The following is a 21,359-nucleotide window of genomic DNA, read 5'->3' on the forward strand; positions in this document are numbered from 1 at the left end:
ATATGCATACATACTGCAAAAATAGTCTGACAATATCCTTCTTACCTTCTTTGTTGCGTTGCTCTGTAATTTCTGAGGGAGATGAACACAGCATGTATATATATGATACCTGATAACAAGTGTCCTGTCCTCCTCCCTGCTCTAACAATAGCTGGCTATGGGGTATTGCATGTCCTGTGTACCATTTAGATCCTCAGTTTAAATAAACACATATTTACAGCCATTATGACCAAAAAGACAGCAACAACTTTATAAAGCCATTTGTTTTATTTCAGTTTAGTAAAAACAGTCTTATTAGTTTTTGAAAGTTTATTTTACACAATTCACTTAATAAATTCTTTATTTAACAATTTACTTATATAGACTTTAAATTCAAACATTTTTAAAAGTCAGTGCCTAACACTTACATAACACTTACACCTTACATGAAAACAGCTTACAATTAAGGACAATTTGAGTTTTAATATTTTATATGTGAAATAAATGTTATGAGAACGGTATCGCACACATTGCCTCAGTATTGAGGACATTTGCTTTGTGTGCACAACAATGGTGAAATATTATACCGTCCCACCCTAATGTTTTTCTCACCCACTGGCTAAACTGAAGAAATGAGAACATTCATAGTCACATGCACATATTTTGAGAATCAAAAAATAAAAGTCTATGTAGAATATTACATGAACAAGTTCAAATTATTTGTACTTTTTTCGTAAAGACAATATCTGAATAACAAGGAAAATCAACAGATGACTGCCTTTTGGATAGAAAAAAAATCTGTATAAAACATTCAAATGCTGTACAGAAAAATAAGTATCTCATATAAAACACACAACAACAAAGCATCAAATATGAATGACAGAAAACAAATATTGGACTTTTTTTTCCTCGCTGATCCTGGTCATCTTAGTGGAGAATTGTGTTGTAATCCACAGAGCCTTCTTTATACAGACACATCGAAAGGATCATACCACATATCTGTAAAGAGGATGACATTTTTTTTTATAAACTAATCATCCATGTTTCAACCTCAGTTAACTATTAGTAATCTACCTTGTACAATGTACTCAATTAACTATTCTGGTCAAACACCACAGATTCAAACGTTGGGACCAAGCCAATGGATGAATCCTCACACCACACACTAGGCTACTATTATAACATCACAATATAGCACAATCAAACTACCTTGCCAGTATTCCACAGTGAAATCTCTGTGAGGGAAGATATAATTATGAGTAACCACTGAGGTCTTTGTACAATGTCTTGTAACTCCGAGCTCACAAAACAAACAATGCAGTCACACAGTTAGAAAAACGGTCCCACTTTTATATTAAGTGGCCCTAATACCTGCATATTTACATAGTAACTAGATATGTATATGTAGTATGTAACCACAGTGTACACACTGGTTCGTATTATCTACAGCTCTAATGTTTGTGTAACTACACATATGTAACAACTTACTGAATGGTGTGTGTAATAAGACGTTAGTAACATCGCTCTTTGGTAATAAAAGTACAAATGTCTAACAGGACTAACAGCATTTTTTTTGTTACACTTTATATGAAGTAAACAATTAATATGGATTAACCATGTAATTACCCCAATGTTCAACAACAAGGCAGTAAGTTAGGCTTTACATGTCAATTGTGGTTTTGTGCAGAATGTTACATTTTATATTAAGTGGACAGTTCCTGAAGAGTTACCATGTAAGTACACTGGTATTACAGTGGTGCACCAACTCCACATCCAACTCCTCCTACTTGATATATTCCTAAACCTAACCGTTTCCACTCCCTGGATCAGACTGTTTCAATTAGTCTTAGAAAATGTAGTTATATAATTCCTGTTGCACAAGTACTTAGTGAAGTGGAAAAAAAGTATTGTTGTTTTTGTTACTGATGTCCTGTTACACATTTGTACTTACAGGGTTGTTACATGTGTGTACTTACATTAGAGCTTTAGATAATATGTACCAATGTTTACTTACACTGGGATTACATACTACATCTACACATCTAGCTGCTATGCAAGTACACATATTCGAGCCGCAATATAAACTGGGATGGAAAAACAGTAAGAAAATATACAGTGAAATGTCTAATCTGAGAAACAGTACTATGTAAAACAATACTATGGCTGTCCACATCAAGCAGTATCGTGCAAGTATAATGTAACTTATTACACAGCAGAATACGTGATTCTGATTGGTCAATTGTATTTCACTAATTTGACTAAAAAATAAATAATGTAATCATTTGTGTCAGTTACTGATTGTAATAAAATTGAGAACATAATTTTGAATGCAACTGTAATAGCATCATTCATATTACTTTGCGATTGACTTAAGATAATGGACAGGTAATATTATTGAAATAACTCATCAACCTATTTATCTTTTTTGTGCGAGGAGCCATGTAATAAGTGGGATAATGTTCACTCAGTATTTCAAAGCAAAGTCTTTAAGGCTGCAATACAGTTTTTTGAGTTTGTAGTCTTTTGTGATCTGTGCAATCCTCATTTGTTCAGTTTTCTTTATATATGTAGTGTATTCCAGCCTTTAAGGGTGATACAAGACTGGCATTATTTTGGCATGTAAAAATGAAGCACTCAGGCAAACTACACTAGTCACAAACTGAGACCTGGACAGCTGAACGTGGCTGCCATGTGACTCTCGAGGACAGCAGCGGTGTGTGCGATTAAGACAACAGTAAACTACAAGGCATATCCATTGAAGACACTATGAGACAGAACACCATTTTACTTCGTTTCGTCATTAACTCTAGTTATTTAGATTTTATTAATCCGGTCTAAAATGTTAAGGGACAGCTTGCTCACCTCCACCACAGAAATGGTCAAAATAACCTTGCAAATGAGGGAAAGATTTTTATCCAGCCAATTCTCTATACTGCCACCGCAGCCCTTTGAGAGAGAGAAAAGAGTGTGATGTGAAAAGATCCAACACAATTTACCCAAAAATTATTACAGGGAAGAACTGAAACCGTACCTGATAAATTGGACAGGTCAAATTTGATTCACTGGTGACATTTGAATAGGTGCCATTTGAGAAACATTTGAAACAGTTGTGTTGTGTTGCATTGACAGTGACATTGAAGCAAGAACAAGGTATAGATTCCCCCCAGTCCTGTATTCCATTCCAGCCACAGCACTTGGCCTGTGGGGATGTAATGGTGGACGTGATATCTGTTTAAAACTTTCCAAAGTAACTGTCAAAGTATTGAACAAGTCACTATTTTTCTCAGTAAATATTTTCTAAAGGTGCTGTTGACATTATATAACAATCCAAGTAATCCATACATACAAAGAAAACAAAACAAATTAGTTCAGAAATGAAGTTCAGTATAATAAAGTGGAATAACACAGGGAAAAAGTATGGAACACGTGAAGAAATGGGGTGGCAAAAAGGCATGGAAAGCAAAGACAGCAGCTTAAATCTATTAGTAATTAAAAAGCAATCCTGGCCCTTGTCAGTAAAAAGAATGACTGGTTCCGTCCCAATTGATGGCCTATAAAAAGGGTGCATGTCACACACATTTTTTTTGGTAAAAGCAAACAGCTTTCTCAAGACCTTTGCAAGGAGCCAAGGGCCTCCTGTGGAGAGCTTCAGAACGACCTGGAACTAGGATGTGCAATTGTGTCAAAGTAAACAAAAAGTAATGCACTCAACCACCGTGGCCTGTATGCATGCTCATCGTGCAAGACTTTGATGAAAAAGTATGTTAAAGCTCATTTAAATTTGCTGAACAACCCTGTGAAATAGTGTAAGAATATAATCTGGTTAGATAAGATTTTACTCTTTGGATGCACACCATGTTTGGAGGTCAAATGGCATTGCACATCCCCAAAACATCATGGTGTAGCACCTTAAAAATTCATGTAATTAAAAGAAAGATGAGACATTCTTGATATAAATCCGCTGCCCTCTATCAAGATGAAATGAGGGTGGACATTTTGGTGAGACACACAGCGTGTTCAATACTTGTTCTCATGGGTCAATCCATATTATTAAACAAAACTTAATTGTATTGTTTTCTTTGTATTACTTAGTTTGTTACCAACATCCAGTGAAAACTTAATGTCAACAGAACCTGGGACGTGTCAACAGAAAAGGGTGACATGTTTCTTTTTGTTGTTTGTGTATGGTTGTTGTGCGCTGTGACTCTCACCTTCTGCTGAATCTCATCTATAGTTGTTTCAAAACTCTTATAACTGGTATCATTGCCTCCAGATGATTTCATTAGTTCAATCGTATACTCCTTTAGTGAATCAATAAACTGAATGGGAAAAAAAAAACCAAGTCGAAGATGCTTTTGTCATGATTGTATATAAAGCTTAAAAGGCGTATAGCTTTCAAACATTTTAATCAATAAAACTGAAAACTTGACACCAAAGAGAATTAATTAAGTCATGTGCTGGATCATTCTAAAAAGCCCAACACCAAACTGGGTGGGACTGCTGAGCATCACGCTTCAGTTACCTGAGTGTTCTGGGTGTAGAAAAGAACCCCACCCACGATCTGAGCCGCGAGAAGAACCGTGAGCAGGATGAAGTACTGCAGATAAAAAAAAGCCTATTTTAACATACTGTTACAGCTCAGTGGAGCAGAAAATGTACAGATGCATTGCAAACGCTTGTACAAAGAACATGCACAATTCCCAAGAGGTTAGTGACTACAGCTCTTAATATTTTAAGAGTTCTTCTGACTAATAACCGTATTTTAAAGGTTAATGTTTATCTGTAATGGCACAAATCTGATTAATCACTTAAATGGCATACAAATTCATAAAGTTTTGGTTTTCTGAAAACTCACAGTTGCCAGCAGGCATTTCACAGCCTTTAGAGAACCCAGACATCCAAAGAAGCCTAACAACGTGGTTACAGAGCCACTGATAATCAGCAAGTAGGAAAAAAGAGAGATGGAAGTGTAGGAAGGCACTGTAAAAGACGTAAAGCAAACTCTTTAATAGTTCACAGTATATAATAATTAATAGACAAAGTATAAAAATAGCATTGTGATTTCTGCACTCAAATAAATGTAACACTTACTGAATGACATTATGTTTTCTGAAAGGAGTGTCCATAGTCCCACAGATAAGATAAGTGATCCTAAGAGCTAAAAGAGATTTCTGTTGAAAAATTACAGTCCAACAGCAGACCGGCAAATTGTATAAAATGTAAAAGATTGGTCTTGCTGAGATCAAAAAGGCAACTATTATATTACTGCATGAAAATGAACTTGTTGATGTTATGTGTACTAAATGGTATTGTAATGCATATGTTTGGTGTTTATAAAATACTTAATTTTATTTCATTTTTGACCAGTTAACTGTATCTTATGATTCGTTTGCAACTTACACAGAATGTCAAGTTGAAGAGAAAGAGGAAGTATTTGGTGAGACTGAGACAGCACTCAGATGCCATGTCTGCGAGCACAAAGTAAATAAATATTAAAGTCATCTAATAAGAACCTTCGGAAATGAAAAATAAATAGGTTTTATTATCAGTAGCAGGCTAAGAAGCAGAAAATATCCCCTATTGTTCAACTTTAAGTGTTCACAGAATCAAGCTGGTTTCATTAAAAGAAGCATGTGTGTTACATTTGGTTTTTTTATGTGTTTATATGAATTTGCTGCCCAGAAAGATACTTCAAAATAACCCCCGCTACTCTTCTCAAGCACAAAAACAGAACAGGGTACAGGAAGTGTCTTGTATTCTCATATTTCCTTGCCTATGGTAACGAAACCAAAGCTATCGTTTTACACATGCATGTCATTAACTATTCAAGTGCTAGCACATGGGACAAAAGTGCTTTGTTTGCTGTTATGAAAATTTGAGAATACATCCTTCGGTGATTACGTAAATTGAGATTTTTTAGGACTACATCCTGTACGATGGTTAAAACAGTTTGTTGTTATTACCTCATTTTATAATGTGACCTTTTTGATAACGTTTAAAATGTATGCAACTGGTGTCTCAGATAAACATTTCTCTAACTGTCATTCCTCAGAACATTTTAATAATTTGACTGATTCCTTATCATGCTTTCTAGAATAAATTGTTTTACAAAAAAAATAAAGTAAGTAAAACTTACCTTAAAATGGGTTGGTTAAAGTCGGTAAGGTTACACAGACGGTAAATGAAATGTGGTGGTTTCACATGAGATTATGTAAAACTAAATTTTGCATAAATAAAATTCTTATTTCTGATTTGTTGTAATGTTGAGAGTTCCTGCCTGTAAGCAAAGCATCTTTGACTATACTTCAGTGGAAAGCAAGTGTACAGAACACCCACCATAAATAAAATATCAGCCCATGTCACAGACTGTTACAGCTTATATACTCCCCTCTTACTCCTTTGAATTAGCAGCATTTTGTTATTAATTATTACGTGTAATAATATGACATTTGTGATGTTTTCGTGTTTTTCACAGACTGCAAGATTTAGAACAATTAATAGATTTGACATTTATATAAAAAAAGCACAAAATAGTTTCATCTGTTTTCATCTGTTTCCACAAAGCATATGATTTCAGCTGCTGCCCAAAATGCCAGGATATCTGTTTCTGAGAGGGGACAAAAGAAATGACTTCAGGTGTAAGAGCTGACCTGCTCTTAGCAGAAGATGAGTGCACAAAAATGAAACACAGGAGCAGAGATCAGGGTTAATTCATCTGAGGTCACTATTATGCCTCCCACAGGAGCCTGAAATTTCAGCTCTCATTCCCTGTTTCAACACGCTTCCTGGTCGGCCTGTTTCCCCCCACCCCCGCCACAAATGTAGCTTTAGCACAATTAGTTGTAGATAATTAGGTGGAATGTTTTAGGGCTTCCCTGTTAATGGATAGAAAGGAGCAGTAGGTGCTGTAATTATATTCTAGGGCAAATTGCTGTTATTAAATGGAGAAAAGCATTATGGATTGAAATGGATTTCAGTATTGCCTCATGTGAATCCGATAGATAGATAGATAGATAGATAGATAGATAGATAGATAGATAGATAGATAGATAGATAGATAGATAGATAGATAGATAGATAGATAGATAGATAGATAGATAGATAGATAGATAGATAGATAGATAGATAGATAGATAGATAGATAGATAGATAGATAGATAGCATATGATAGATAGATAGATAGATAGATAGATAGATAGATAGATAGATAGATAGATAGATAGATAGATAGATAGATAGATAGATAGATAGATAGATAGATAGATAGATAGATAGATAGATAGATAGATAGATAGATAGATAGATAGATAGATAGATAGATAGATAGATATGGGCATGCAGGCAGAGGGATAGATAGATAGATAGATAGATAGATAGATAGATAGATAGATAGATAGATAGATAGATAGATAGATAGATAGATAGATAGATAGATATGGGCATGCAGGCAGAGGGATAGATAGATAGATAGATAGATAGATAGATAGATAGATAGATAGATAGATAGATAGATAGATAGATAGATAGATAGATAGATGTCTGATTAATTCTGTCTCATCATTCTCCGTCCTTCCTCTCTCTCGTGTCTCTGTAAACAGCACCAGTAATTATGAGAAATGAACAAATGAATGTCATACTAATAGAGTTTCATTATGTTAATATGCTGTATGCGGCTGGGTGTATAAAAGACAGACTGTCCCTCATTCAGACACACACACCTGCAGCAAACCTGTTGTTTGAAGGTTACAGACTCTCTTTTTTCTGGAATCCTGGGTTTTTATAAATATTTATAAACAGCAACTGTTCTCTTATAAGGTAAGTATTATCTGTGTTGTGTTTAAGGCTTTAACTACTTATATTTTAAGAATTGCATCTGTAAAGTTACAGCTTGAGGCAAAAACATCAGTGCAATAGAAAGAACCATTTTGGACTTCCCAAAGATCTGTTCTTTTCTTAGCGTGGAGGAGATTTTAATAATCTAAAGAAAGTTCTTTTGAAGAGTGTACATATTATCATATTTGTTGAATATTATTATAAGTCACTGATTTGTTACCGTTTTACTAAATTCACAGAGGAAAAGGCTAACCAATAGGATATTTGTTTAATATATCTGTTACAGTGCATAGATATGGATGTACATGTTACATCTTTTTCACAGATGCAGATGAGTTGTTCTTTACTCTTCATCTCACTCTGTGTCCTCACTGCACATCTGTCAAGGATCCAGGGCATGACCCTCACGGTACATCTTCTATTACCTCTTCTGAAACAAGATGATTGTTTTTTCATAATTTCATGGGTCTCTTTATTAATCTCACAGAATCCAGAGAAAAAGGGATGGACTTTGAACAGTGCTGGATATCTACTGGGACCTTGTAAGTTCATCATATTCAAACAATTGGACAAACTGGAAAATATTGTGTAAATGTGTATTTTAAATACATTATACACAATATTGTTGTTTTGGTTTGGCTGTCCTCTTGCAGATGCTCACAGAAGTCTTAATGTAAGACACAGAGCTATGGGCAAAAGAGACATGTGGAATGAAAGTTCAAGCTTACCAGCATCTTCATACAGTGAGTTCTTAAAGCTTTTTAAATTCATTTTCTTCTTCTTCTCAAAAACTTTATTGATATTAAGGAATAATCTGAAATGTTAGTATTTTAATATTTTGTGATCTTGTCGCCTTCTAAAATGCTATTCTTTTTTGGTTATTCAGATTTTTTTCTAGTATTTATTTTTTCTAAAGTAGTCTATTTTCATATTCCACAGATGATTCCTATCTTCTTTCACTGCTGGGGCATCTTGCATATCTGCGATTAAAAGGTGAATTACATAATATATTCATTGCATTTTTAGTAACTGAAATCTATGTGATTCTTGGCAAATAAAAACAGTACTTTTCTCTTACAGAAATGGGAATGACTGAAGATTTCAGTGGCTCTTTAATGAGTGGCCATATGAAGCAATAACAAAATATCTCTGTTTTACTGTTTTTTAACAGTTGCCCTCTAATAGCGTTTTGCATTTGATCCTTTTATTCATTATTTAAAATGTATTAACATGTAGTTCACATTGGTACAATGCGTAGATTGATATCCCATGAATCATGCTGGTTTGCCTCATCTCTCCACTTTATTATTCAACAATTGTTGGTGCATAATTTTCTGCTTCAGAGTTCAAATAAAGCACTTCATGACAAATGTTTAAAAAAAAAAAACGTTTATTCAATATAAAAAGGAAATTGAGGTAATCAGGGTGTAGCAATTTGTGAAAAATTGGTGATTTCACCATTGCCATTTACAAGTACACATTTAAATAAATATGAAAATAATAACCTGTGGACTCCAAAAGCATTTTTGCATGACTAACAGAGTAACAGAATAATTTAAAAAATGTAACCCAAAGCGGTGGGAGTGCATGTGCATAGTAGTGTAACAAAATAAATTTCTTCTTGATTACTAGTCTACTGCATCCAGAGCGCTCAAGATGTTTTACGACATCCTTCCATCTGATGTCAAATATGCAATACTATCAAAGATTGTCTTTCATATTATATAAGGAGGAGCAAAGATTTAACATATGGCGCCATCTAATGGCAAGTGGAAGAAAAGCCATCTTTGTAAAAGGATGCTCTGTTAATTAATTCGACTTGTTTAGTTTTTTACAAAAGACGCGGACATAAGTAAAAGGTTTGTAATAAATATAAATGAGCAAATATGAAATATAAATTAAATAATTTAGTCTAAATCCAATAATGCAAATTAAAACCAAATAGTCAAGATAACCCGATGAAACTAAATGAGTACATCAATACTTGTTCAATACAATTGGATACATGTTTTGTGCCCCACAATGCTCTCAAGTAATACACACATAACAAATCCATCATTTTTCCTCTATAGGGATCAACAGCAATATCTACAGGGATCAATAATGAAAATTGGATTTTTTTTTGTCTGTGCGTTTTTTCAGTTTCACTATCAGTGTTGAGGAATGTTTCTTTTAAAAATAATGTATTGCAATATTGCGTTACTCCATAAAAACGTTTTTGTCACCCAAACCAGGCTTGCTTATTTTATTAATAATAATAATAATAATAATAATAAAAAGAAAGTTATATTTTTGGACCCTTTCGCTCCAAATAAGCCTCGGCCTAAAGGAAGTGTCTTTGTCTCTCATTACTTGTAATATGTTACCCACAACACTGGTCACACTGTTGTCTTTTGTTTTATTTTTAAATTGTATGAATATAATATTAGGTAATAAATCTGCATGTATAACCTATTGCTTAAAAGGAGGAATACTTTAAAAATTGATAGATGCAGAGCATGTCACACCAAAGTTAGATGCAAGTGCTTCACAGATCGTAATATATGTTATTAGGATTTAATGAACGTCAGCAATTTCTGAAGTTAACTTGGATACCGAAAGAAAGCTGTGGGCAGAATGAGGCAGATGGGAAGGGGCTATTTAGGGCTTGGGGGGGGCAGATGGGGTCCCTGGAAGCATGGCTGCCTAGTTCCGCATGGTGATCATAGCAACATCTGAGCTCTTAACATCTTTCCAAGAACTATTTCAAACATTGCATCTGTGCTAAATATGCCCTATCATATCAATCCATTTACCCTCAATCTGACCTGGTCATCACGGACGGAGTTTTCCAAAACAGCACCTTGCATCGCACCTTCGGGTCAAAGAAACAATCGTTTCTGTGACTGGTTTGTATCCGTTCGTTAAGTCAACAGGAATTCACGAGATAATAAGATTTCAGTCAGGAAGATGGGTTGACATTTCTCATTTTCATGTAGAAAGGCCAGCCAAATGTGGATTGCATGTGTGATGATTCTGTAGTGGAAAAGGTTGACTGACAATCACTGTGTTTACAGAAATCCTTGCACTCAGCTCTCTCATGGCTCCAGTGCGGCTCCTGCTCAATAAATGTCGTTTGGATTTGTAAAGGTTACATTAGACCTGCGCAGTACCATTCAGCTGCAATTGTTTTGTTTGCTTTATGTGACGACTGCGAAGCTATAAAATTAGCAGACCACTTGTCACGTAAATGCCACCACAAAAACGAAGGTGAAAACATAAAAAGAAAAGTGAAGTGAATAATAAATCGCTCGGGGTCAATTCCAGACATCACAATAATCCATTAACCAGAGCGTCACGTTAATGCCACGATTTAAAAGTGCTTGAATTAATTAGGTTGTGCTTCTGTGATGGACAGCCTGCCATCTACTACGGCGAGCCAGAGTCAGAATACTGATAAGAGCATCCAAGGTAAATGAGAATGTTTAACTGCTCAGCAGGACTACGGGTTTAATGCCAGCGCTACCAAGAATCTGCAGCTGTGCAAAAAAAAAAAAAAAAATCAGACAGCTTTCTTGACGCGTCCCATTATGTGTTAAAAGGTCCAGAGACCTGTATGACTCAATTGGGCACGTCACTAAGCGACTGGGTGCAGGCACGGACTGAAATTAGTATCACTGGAAATCAAAAAGTCGATGACTGTGGCAGACATGCACAGGCAAGCATAATCTATCCTCAAAGAAAAAGATCCATCCTCAAAGCAGCCTCGCACTAGATGGACCTTACTCAAGTTAATTAAATTTGCTCAAGATCAGTCAACCCTTTCTTTACAGAAAAATAGCAATTAGTCCAAACAATTGAATACCTTTATTTCCCTGTAATGCCTGTGGTTGCAAGTAAATCCGTTTTTTGTATGCTACAGTGTTGATCAATACTCGTAGGATACATAAATTGCTCACAGATTCAGGGGCTGTGGCAATGTGTTGTTTCTAAGCTCCTGAAAAGGAATGACAGTGAGGAAGGTTACAGACAAGACACTTGTGTATCTGATAGTATCTCGGTTTCTCGCATTTTCCTACTTTGCTTAATTATTTCTTTCTAGGAAATCCGCACAGCTAATCATGCGGTTTAATCTTGTAGCAGATGAATCACTCATGGTATTTTCCCTCGTGTCAGTTTGAGGCAGGAAAAGAGGGCATTTCAGACATTATCTGTTGGAGGAGATCATTTTGACATACTTTCATCAAATAATCTCTCATGTCAGATCAAAAATACGCAGTTAACTTTTTAAAACTGGTTTTTTTTTTACTAAGGCAAAGTTTGCACAAAAATCAGTCACTCACAGTCCATGCAAGATGTAGATGAGTTTCTTTCTTCATTGAAACAGATTTGGAGAAATGTAGAATAACGTCACTTGCTTACCAGTGGATCCTCTGAAGTGAATGGGTGCCGTCAGAATAAAAGTCCAAACAGCTGAGAAAAACATCACAATGACCTGCAAGTAATCCTGTTAACTCCGGACCATCAGTTAACATCTCGTCTCGTGTGTTTGTAAGAAACAAATGTATTATTAAGACAGTTCCAATGTTTGCTTTTAGATGAATATAGACTTCTGTCAATAATACTGCAGTGAAAACGTGTATCATATAGATATATATTGTATATAGAGTCTTGTCTGAATCAGGAGAGAAACATGCACAAAACAAGTACCATTCACAAGCGAAAACAGCTAAATTCATTCTAAAAATGGTGAGGGGTGGGACTTTTTCACAATTTTGTTTTAAAGTTTAAGCACCTGAAAAATGGATTTGTTTCTTTTTGACTTCACACAGGGTTAACAGATGGAATGGAGTCACGTGGATTGCTTGTGGATTATTGTGATATTTTTATCATCTGATTAAATTCTCATTCTGACGGCACCCATTCACTGCAGAGCATACACTGGTGAGCCAATTATGTAATGCTAAATTTCTTCAGATCTTTTCTGATGACCAAACAAACTCATTTAAATCTTTGGTGGCCTCAGGGTGAGTCATTTTACATTTTTTTAACAAATGTTAATATTTGAGTAAACCATTCTTTTAAAACAGATCAATAATGAAGAACTCTATACTGTTCTGCAGATAGAGCAGGAGCCTGCTGTCCGATGCCCCTGCTGGACTGATTCTGAGTTGCACTTGCACTCCTGTGAGGTACATGTTACATACCCCATTTCTGCACCTTTGGCTGTAATGACACAACTGGTCATGTGATATAAATATGAAGATGCCCATGAGGGGGCAACCACCTCCATATAGAATTAAAAAAAAGCTGTTTTAAGCTTTTTCTAGAAGAGTGATACGCCTGGAGATTTCCTCTCGGCTGAGTGTGCATTATTTTCATGGTAGTATTTTCAAGTACTTTGTGTAAAAACTTTTTCATTAGCAAAAAAGAAAGAAAGAAACAAACAAACAAAAAAACCCCCAAAACGACTGCGTGCACCTTTAAGAGAGCAAAGCGCGCGACGCCCCTCCGAAACGTCTCGGTAAACTTGGAAAAGGACTTTTCTCGTTACCTCGAGGGATTGAGATGGCCATGCTGACGGACAGCATATATAAAGGAGATCAGCATGAACATGCTTGTGCTCAAGCGTGGACGCAAAGCGAGCGGACCTGCGAACGTTTAATTGCAACCTTTACGAAAAGGCGCTCTTCTGGACTTCTGCCTCCTCAAGTGGATTGCTTTGCTAGAAAAGACTGGAATATTTAAAACAAACAAACAAACAAATAAATAAATAACAATAAGTAAACGTATACAGCACACATTAATCTTACACTTGTTTATGTGTGTTTGAATTCATATAATTCGCTTTGCGGCGCGCACGTTCTGTGTCTGTCAGTATAGAAACACCTGTTTTGGATTTTCAAGAAGCTCCATAGTGATGATTTGATGATTTTTTTCCTGATCTTTTTTTCATCCCAATGCCCGCCTTAATCGCTGTCATGGAATCGTTTGGGTCTTCGGTCACCGAGTCTACCGACATCGCCACACCGGACGATCCGTTCTCCGGTCCCCTCAAATCCGTCGCGCCCTGGAATTACACTTTCCTCGCCTGTCTGATGTTCATAGTGACTTCACTGTCTATAACAGAGAACTTCACCGTTATGCTTGTGACGTTTAGGTTCAAACAGTTAAGGAAACCGCTGAATTACATTATTGTTAATCTATCTGTCGCTGATTTTCTAGTTTCGCTGACAGGAGGCACTATAAGTTTTCTAACTAATGCACGAGGTTACTTCTTCCTGGGCGTCTGGGCGTGCGTGCTGGAGGGATTCGCTGTCACTTTTTTCGGTAAGTTATTATATAACTACCAAGACGTGTAACATTTATTACTTTAAACGGAGCCTACATGTTACGTTAATGATACAATATATTGTGTTTGTTTATTATTATTTATTCATTTGCTATAAGCCATTCCCAATGACAATTCCCCTATTATTTGTAACACATTGCATATTTTCTTTTAACGTTTTGTTTTGTTGTGGTATGTATTGCACTTCTTGCTGGTGTCTTTTCTACTTTTATTCTTTAAATACTAGTTGGCTATTATTTTTTATTTACTACCTAACGGTAAATGTATTAGTAACATGCAATTTGTCAGTACTTGTGTAGTAGTGACTACTACTAGTGACAAATAATAATGAAAAAAAAAACCATACAAAACAAAAATGAATTTTTTTTCTTTCTTCCTTTTTTTATTCGTTCATTCTTTCTTGTGTGTAGTTTTTATCAACAAATATCATGGTTAAAATGTAAAATATAGTAAAACATTGGTAAATTGGTGATTTTACTGCAATCAGTTGACCTGTAGTTATTCTAGCAAACCGTGATAAATTTTCAGATATTTTCAATCATCCGTTCATTTTCCAGACCACTGGGTTGTAGTTACACTGAAGCCAATCCCAGAATTTTAGGCCATAGGCAGGGAAACACCCTGGATGTATAGTAGGCAATTCATTTCGATAATTAAAAGGTAATTAAAGAGTACTACTAACCTAAAATAGTGGCCTCTATTGCTGTTTACACTTGCAAATAATGCCATTATAATTAAGGAATAAAAAGTAGAAACTATGAAATGTAAAATCATACTTGTGGGATATAAAGTTGACATTATGACAACAGTCCATTTTTTTATCTCGTCATTTAGACCTTTTGACTTCACCACAGCATAATTTTTTCTTATTTAGTGGCTTAATGACTTCCACATGCAATCAGGTAATCAGAGTCTTGTTTAAGCTTGAGGAGTTTCCCCCTCCCTACAGTAAACAGCCATTAGTCGTTCTTGTCTCCCATGCTCATTGCTCCCATCCCATGCTTTTTATATAAAATAATTGTGAGCTGGAATCTTATGAATTAATTTGAACAGTCAAAATTACACAGAACTTCTCTTTTCATGCTTTCAGTTCAGGTACAATGTTATATTACTGACTCAACACGGTAATAATGGGTGTTCTTTCTTGGTTTCTAGGGATTGTGGCTTTGTGGTCTTTAGCAATCTTGGCATTTGAGCGTTATTTTGTGATCTGTCGTCCTCTGAAAAATGTTCGGCTGGGAGTCAAGCACGCAGCTATGGGTCTTGTTTTTGTTTGGACCTTCTCCTTCATCTGGACAATCCCACCAGTTTTTGGCTGGAACAGTTATACAGTCAGTAAAATTGGTACCACCTGTGAACCCAACTGGTGAGTGGAAAATACTGTTTCACTGAATCTACCTTTCTTCATTTCTTAATTCCCTCACTCTACCTATTATTTGTTCCCCTTTTGCTCACGGTCTTTCACACTCTGTCTTTTTGCCTGTCATGACCATGTACGATGAGAACAACATCTACAGTTTTGCATTACTGATCAAAACTTAAGTGCATTGCACATTAGTGGCATCATTTGGAATTAGACAAGGAGTTAAGGTCAAAGCTCCTTCCTGTGTGTTATGTTGTGACAGAAAAAAAGAAACCACTTATAAACCCAAGGCTGGTGCCATGCTGCCATCAGTTGAAAAATGGCTTTCAAGAGACTGGTACAAAACATTTGTGGCTGTGGCTGTGGTCTGGCCTTGGCCTTGGAATGCAAACAGTACACAAACAATTGAATAGGGAATGCACACTGACACAGAGAAGACCAAGGATGGGGAATATTTTTACCATTGCAGGGCATAGTTGCATCCATGCTGATGTTCAATAGAGTAGTGTACTTTCTGCAGGCGATAGCTCTGACAGCTAAACAGTATATGCAAGTTTGAACATTTTAGTTTCTATTCAGTTTCACTGATCCCTAGAGCTTGCAGGTGCTTATTACTTAATTGTGTTGCAATGTTTGTTTGGACCAAACAAAGCACTCCACAAAGCACACTAAGCATATTATGTAATTGTAAAAAAGGCACATGTGCTCTAAATGTTAAAGATTTGTGGGAAACTCATTATCTACATTTTTTTGTGTGCTCAGATGGTGTGTTCAAGTCCTCCCAGGAAGTTTGTATTTATTACTTGGGTAGTCTTAATTATATAGTTAATTTAGTCAGAATGTTACTTTAGTCAGAGCAGATGGTGATGTACCTAAAATACACCTTTAAACTTTGATAAATAAAGATTGTGCATAAAATGTGTTTTTTTTAGATCTTTTTTATTTAGTTAATGAAGATGCTTCACAATACTATTATATTTTGTACATCCAAATAGGCTAAAAAAACAAAGTTGCCATTGCAGATCACTGACACAACTTCAACTCAGAAACTTTGTGGTGGAATTCATGTGCATTCAACTCATAAATATGATCTTTTTCTGACGTGACTTGAACACCCCAGATGACATATGGAAAAAATATAGAAACCCTCTGTTTTTCTTTTTAAGGTACTCGACTGATTACTACGACCACACCTACATCATCACCTTTTTCGTTACGTGTTTTATCCTTCCTCTTGGTGTGATCATTATCTCCTATGGCAAACTTATGCAGAAACTCAAAAAGGTTGGTAATATACTCTTACATTGACTTTTATTCTTTGCTTTATAGCAGATATAAAATTGGTAACACTTTGCAGTAAGGTTTCCAATTGTTAACATTCGGTAACTAACACAATCTAACAATTATCAACAGTTTCATTTTAAGTAATGTTGATTCCAACATTTACTAATACATTTTGAAAATTAAGTTTTGTACCTGTCACTGTTATTTATTGGACCTAAGCTAACAAGGACTAAAAGTGAACAGTATTTTTTATGAACTTACATTAACAAATACGAATAAATAACGTAACAGTTTATTGCTCATTGTTAGTTTATATGAGTTAATGCATTAAATATAGTTAAAATACAACCCTATTGTACTGTATTACCAAAAACTAAATAAAGCTGGCAAAATAACTGAGAAGCTTTTGAGGTTCTGTTCGGCTGTGTAATGCACATTAACATTTGATGTTTAACTTACCCTCGGACTTCATTTAATCTTAGATCTCTAATGTGTTTAATAGGTGTCAAACACCCATGGAAGGCTGGGCAATGCGCGTAAGCCTGACCGAGAGGTGGCGAGGATGGTCATTGTAATGATAGTTGCGTTCATGGTTGGATGGACACCATATGCCGCGTTCTCAATTACTGTCACAGCCTGTCCCACAATTCATATTGATCCTCGCCTGGGCTCAATACCGGCCTTTTTCTCAAAGACTGCAGCTGTGTACAATCCCATCATCTATGTCTTCATGAATAAGCAGGTATGTCTTTGCCATTTGTCATCCTTATCTGGCATTTTGGGATCACTTACACATTTTATTAAAAAAGTTAAGGGTGCCATGCTGAAAAAAAAAAAGATGAGAGGGTTTTGTATTTTATATATTAAGAATTGATTTTTGTAGTGTTTTTATGGCATCAATCAATAAAAGAGAAAAGCGACAAGGAGCAAAGAGAGTAAATCTTACATGGCATATATAACATCTGAAATTAAACAACATACTAAACACACAGGTATTATTTGTTTAAATAAAAAATGAATGTAAAATATTTATAAAAAACATATCTATCTTATTATTTTAATTTTATTTTCTATTTTCAGTCAACATCATTCTATAATTATTGCACCATGGGAAATTGTTATCTCAGCTGTCTTATCAGAATTATCTATTCTTTACTAGAAAAGCCATTGCATGAGCAGGTGGTCTGAACTTCTAGTTTTTTTCTTTCATCATATGTCAGGGACAAACCAGACATCTGATGCCCTTTACACTGACAGTTTTGGTTGAGGAGATTCAATTTTTATTAGTTCAAAGGTGTGTTATATATTCAGATTTAATGTTAAAATTCACAGAGGTATTATGTTCACTGTATATACCTGTAGAAAACTGTTGTATATCTCTCAATATGTAAATACACATGACAAAATGCCTATAGCTTTACTAAGGGAAGGTCTTAGGTTCTACAATTCAGTTGCTTTGTTTGCTTTGTTGTCTTGGGCAAACAATGGTTTAAACCATTTAAACCATTTCAAAGATGTTCTGCATTCTTGGAGGAGTTATGTATTATGTGTGATACAGTCTGCACACTTGCTCCATGTTCCCTTTATTTATACATTAAGCTTGTAGAGGGGAGATTTCTCCTCGGTGTTCCTGTAGTGTGTCGTTTGATGTAAAGGGCGAAGCAGTGATCTTTTGTAGTCATGTGACTCTGATGACCACCCCTAGGATGTGGGTCCCAGGTGGTTTGGAGCGGAGGCTGCTGGACCCCTTGAGCTGTGCACATCTTCCAGAACTAACCCAATTCCTTCCCAGCTGTTCCCAGAATAAATTCAGGTCAGGGGTCACAGGGTCGCACATTTTTCTGATGTGAGAGAGAGAGACAGACTACATTATGGAGACACACTGCATGAAGAACAAACAGTGCAGAGTGAGAAACAGCGTCATTAATGCTGCATTGTGTTTAGATTTCGCAAGAGCTCGTGAGCAAACAGAGACCCTTGTATCATATATTGGCTATGAATATAGGCATGCTTTTTATTGAAGTTTGCTGCTATTTGGTGTAATAAGAATGCAAAGTTCATTGTCAGCCTTTTCTGAAATGGATCATATATAGAGTTGATTTGAAATAATGTCTTTTATTTAGTAATATGTAATATAAAATGGCTAAAATACTTCAGTCTTTATTCATCTATTTAATGTTAATTAATGAATATACAATTGTTTGTATTTGCTTGTAATACATTATTCTTAATTTATGTACAGATTGTATTTTTAAATATTAAAATATATGCTATAATATTAACTATGCTATAAAGGCTTTGCTCAGTTTTAGTTCATAATGTCTAATTAACTAATATTAACAAAATGAACAACCTATATATATATATATATATATGCTTATTGTAACATTTTAAGAGGTAAATTTATGTAATTTAGGTTTTCTCTGACTCTGCATTTTTTTTTAAATCCTTCTACTTGTATTATTCTGTAAATGTATACCGACCATAGCGTTTCTCTGCATTACAAATTTGACCAAAAGAGTAGCTGGTATTATAATTAACCATGGTACCTCATTTTCATCCAGTCCAACCAAAACCTTGAGGAAATGAATATATTTACTTCTCATGACCTTATCTGCTTTAATTAAGGTCAAAATGTCCTTGTTTTTACATAGAATACATCTTGCTTATTGACCTTTTCCTCGTTTCAATGCAGAAGTTGTGCAAAGGTCTAACTACTGAAAAGAAATCTCTACACGAGTTGCTTTTGCGTTCTGAGTTCGTAATTAACAGCGAACTTAAAATTGCGCATTTTATTTGTGTGTTGTTTGTGATTTCTTTGATTCAGATGGAAAGATTTAACTCACTGGAAAGACCATGATCCTTATTTACACTGAGCCCAACATTCTTTTTCTCAGTTCAGGAAATGTCTGATCCAGATGTTTAAAGGAAATGTCACCAATTTGGACTCCACCAATCTGAACCAGACATCAGACAAAGGGGGCATCACTGCCACAGCAGAGAGTCACCTTGGAGAGATGTCTACCATTGCTGCTCGCGTGCCTATGTCTGTGTGCAACATGGAGAAGAGTGAGGATGAAGAGGAAGAGGCAGAGCAAAGCGGGAATGGAGGTCCAAAGCAGCTCCCTTTATCTGATAGTCGAGTATGTCCTTTGTAGAGAAAACTAGTCTGTCTGAATAAATGTCCACCTTTAATCTAGCCTGTTGTCTGACTAAAGCATAGACCATACAGTCGTAACCTATATGCATATATTAGAATGTATTGTTTGTGTTTTCACATGTTCTTTGTTGTTGTTGTTTGTATTTCTTTATGTTGTGGCGATTGTAGTCTTGGCGTACTGTCTACTTGTCGGTATTGCGATATTACCTTACATAAACACAAAGGAGGCAGGCAATACATTTCCATACAGTCCTCTGAACGAACACTATATATTTTTTAATCTGACTGCATTACTGATTGCACACCAGTAATGGTGAGGATGATTTGTTTGTTTGTTTGTTTTAATGGAAATTGAAATGAAAGAATATAATATTGCAATAGCTTTCAGGTCAGTATACTGACTCCTATTTTATAATCATTGATAGTCTACTTAAAAGATACTGGTTCAAAAACCAAAGAGGAAAGTGATAGGCTGAATAGTACAAGCATGCTGCAGACGCGTCATTCTTGAACTAAATCACAGGGTACACAAAGCAGAAAAAAAACGAACAGCCGAACAGCAAAATTAATATTTGCTGTTTTTGAATATATAAAATAATTATTTTGCTTGTGATGTTTGCCCCTCCTCTGGCTTCTTCTGGTTGGACCACTGTTTAAAAAAAGGAGATCGATGAGCTGCTCTGTATCACAAAATCTAACCCTGACCAAAGACGGTCATTCTGGTCCATGTTTACATTTTAATGAGGCACGAGTGTTTATCAAATTGTATTTATTTAGTAGCCATGTGCACTTTGGTGTATGATTGCTTGTGAGTTTGAATGAACTGTCTGAATGTTTAATTCGGCCATAACGTTCAGTGTTTGTTCACAATTTCTGTCCAAACTGAATATTGATATTGGTGTTTGTCTGTGGCATGCCAAGTAATGTTTTACTCATGTATTGATTTCAGTGTCTTGGAGTCATTTAGATTTGGTGTCATATTTCAATTAATATGATTTTTCAAATTTATTTTTAAAACGTCAATGTTGTAGAACACTAATAAAACAACTTGCAATAACTTTCTAAAGTTGTCACTTATTATAGTTTAATACAGAGGTGCATTGTGGTAATCAGTAATAAAAAAATGTGTGTGTATCTATATATATATATATATATATATATATATATATATATATATATATATATATATAGATAGATAGATAGATAGATAGATAGATAGATACACACACAGCTATACACACAGAGAACATGAAATAACACAGAATCTTTGTGAGTGTTGAGCGGTGAAGGTTCCCTTAAGCACACAAGTACTCTTTCAACATCAGACTGGTAAATGAAAACATCTGAATTCAATTTCTCCTCGCCATGGTTTGTTATCACCCTGGGTAGTGTGAGTAGCCAAGTCTCAG

The 21,359-nt window shown here is 35.4% G+C and overlaps 3 protein-coding genes across 3 annotated transcripts; 2 read left to right on the top strand and 1 right to left on the bottom strand.

The window, feature by feature from the left end:
* Positions 1 to 11: 11 nt before the first annotated feature.
* On the bottom strand, positions 12 to 6,214 carry cd37 (CD37 molecule). The gene is made up of 9 exons (XM_043253085.1): positions 6,116 to 6,214; positions 5,380 to 5,447; positions 5,071 to 5,137; positions 4,835 to 4,959; positions 4,502 to 4,576; positions 4,191 to 4,298; positions 3,011 to 3,178; positions 2,842 to 2,925; positions 12 to 978 (listed from the first exon to the last, which is right to left on the bottom strand). The coding sequence occupies exons 2-9, from the start codon at positions 5,443 to 5,445 to the stop codon at positions 907 to 909; spliced, it is 765 nt and encodes a 254-aa protein (XP_043109020.1). The 5' UTR covers positions 5,446 to 5,447; positions 6,116 to 6,214; the 3' UTR covers positions 12 to 906.
* Positions 6,215 to 7,685: 1,471 nt separating this feature from the next.
* gall (galanin-like) lies at positions 7,686 to 10,024 on the top strand. The gene is made up of 6 exons (XM_043254343.1): positions 7,686 to 7,794; positions 8,138 to 8,221; positions 8,300 to 8,354; positions 8,466 to 8,555; positions 8,752 to 8,805; positions 8,893 to 10,024. Exons 2-6 carry the CDS (start codon positions 8,138 to 8,140, stop codon positions 8,949 to 8,951), a joined length of 342 nt encoding a protein of 113 aa, XP_043110278.1. The 5' UTR covers positions 7,686 to 7,794; the 3' UTR covers positions 8,952 to 10,024.
* Positions 10,025 to 13,417: 3,393 nt separating this feature from the next.
* valopb (vertebrate ancient long opsin b) lies at positions 13,418 to 20,988 on the top strand. Its single transcript, XM_043254110.1, has 5 exons — positions 13,418 to 14,121; positions 15,299 to 15,509; positions 16,673 to 16,790; positions 17,293 to 17,532; positions 19,688 to 20,988. Exons 1-5 carry the CDS (start codon positions 13,752 to 13,754, stop codon positions 19,946 to 19,948), a joined length of 1,200 nt encoding a protein of 399 aa, XP_043110045.1. The 5' UTR covers positions 13,418 to 13,751; the 3' UTR covers positions 19,949 to 20,988.
* Positions 20,989 to 21,359: the final 371 nt, after the last annotated feature.

This window comes from Puntigrus tetrazona, chromosome 12 (assembly GCF_018831695.1).
Source record: "Puntigrus tetrazona isolate hp1 chromosome 12, ASM1883169v1, whole genome shotgun sequence".
Classification (NCBI taxonomy): Eukaryota; Metazoa; Chordata; class Actinopteri; order Cypriniformes; family Cyprinidae; genus Puntigrus; species Puntigrus tetrazona.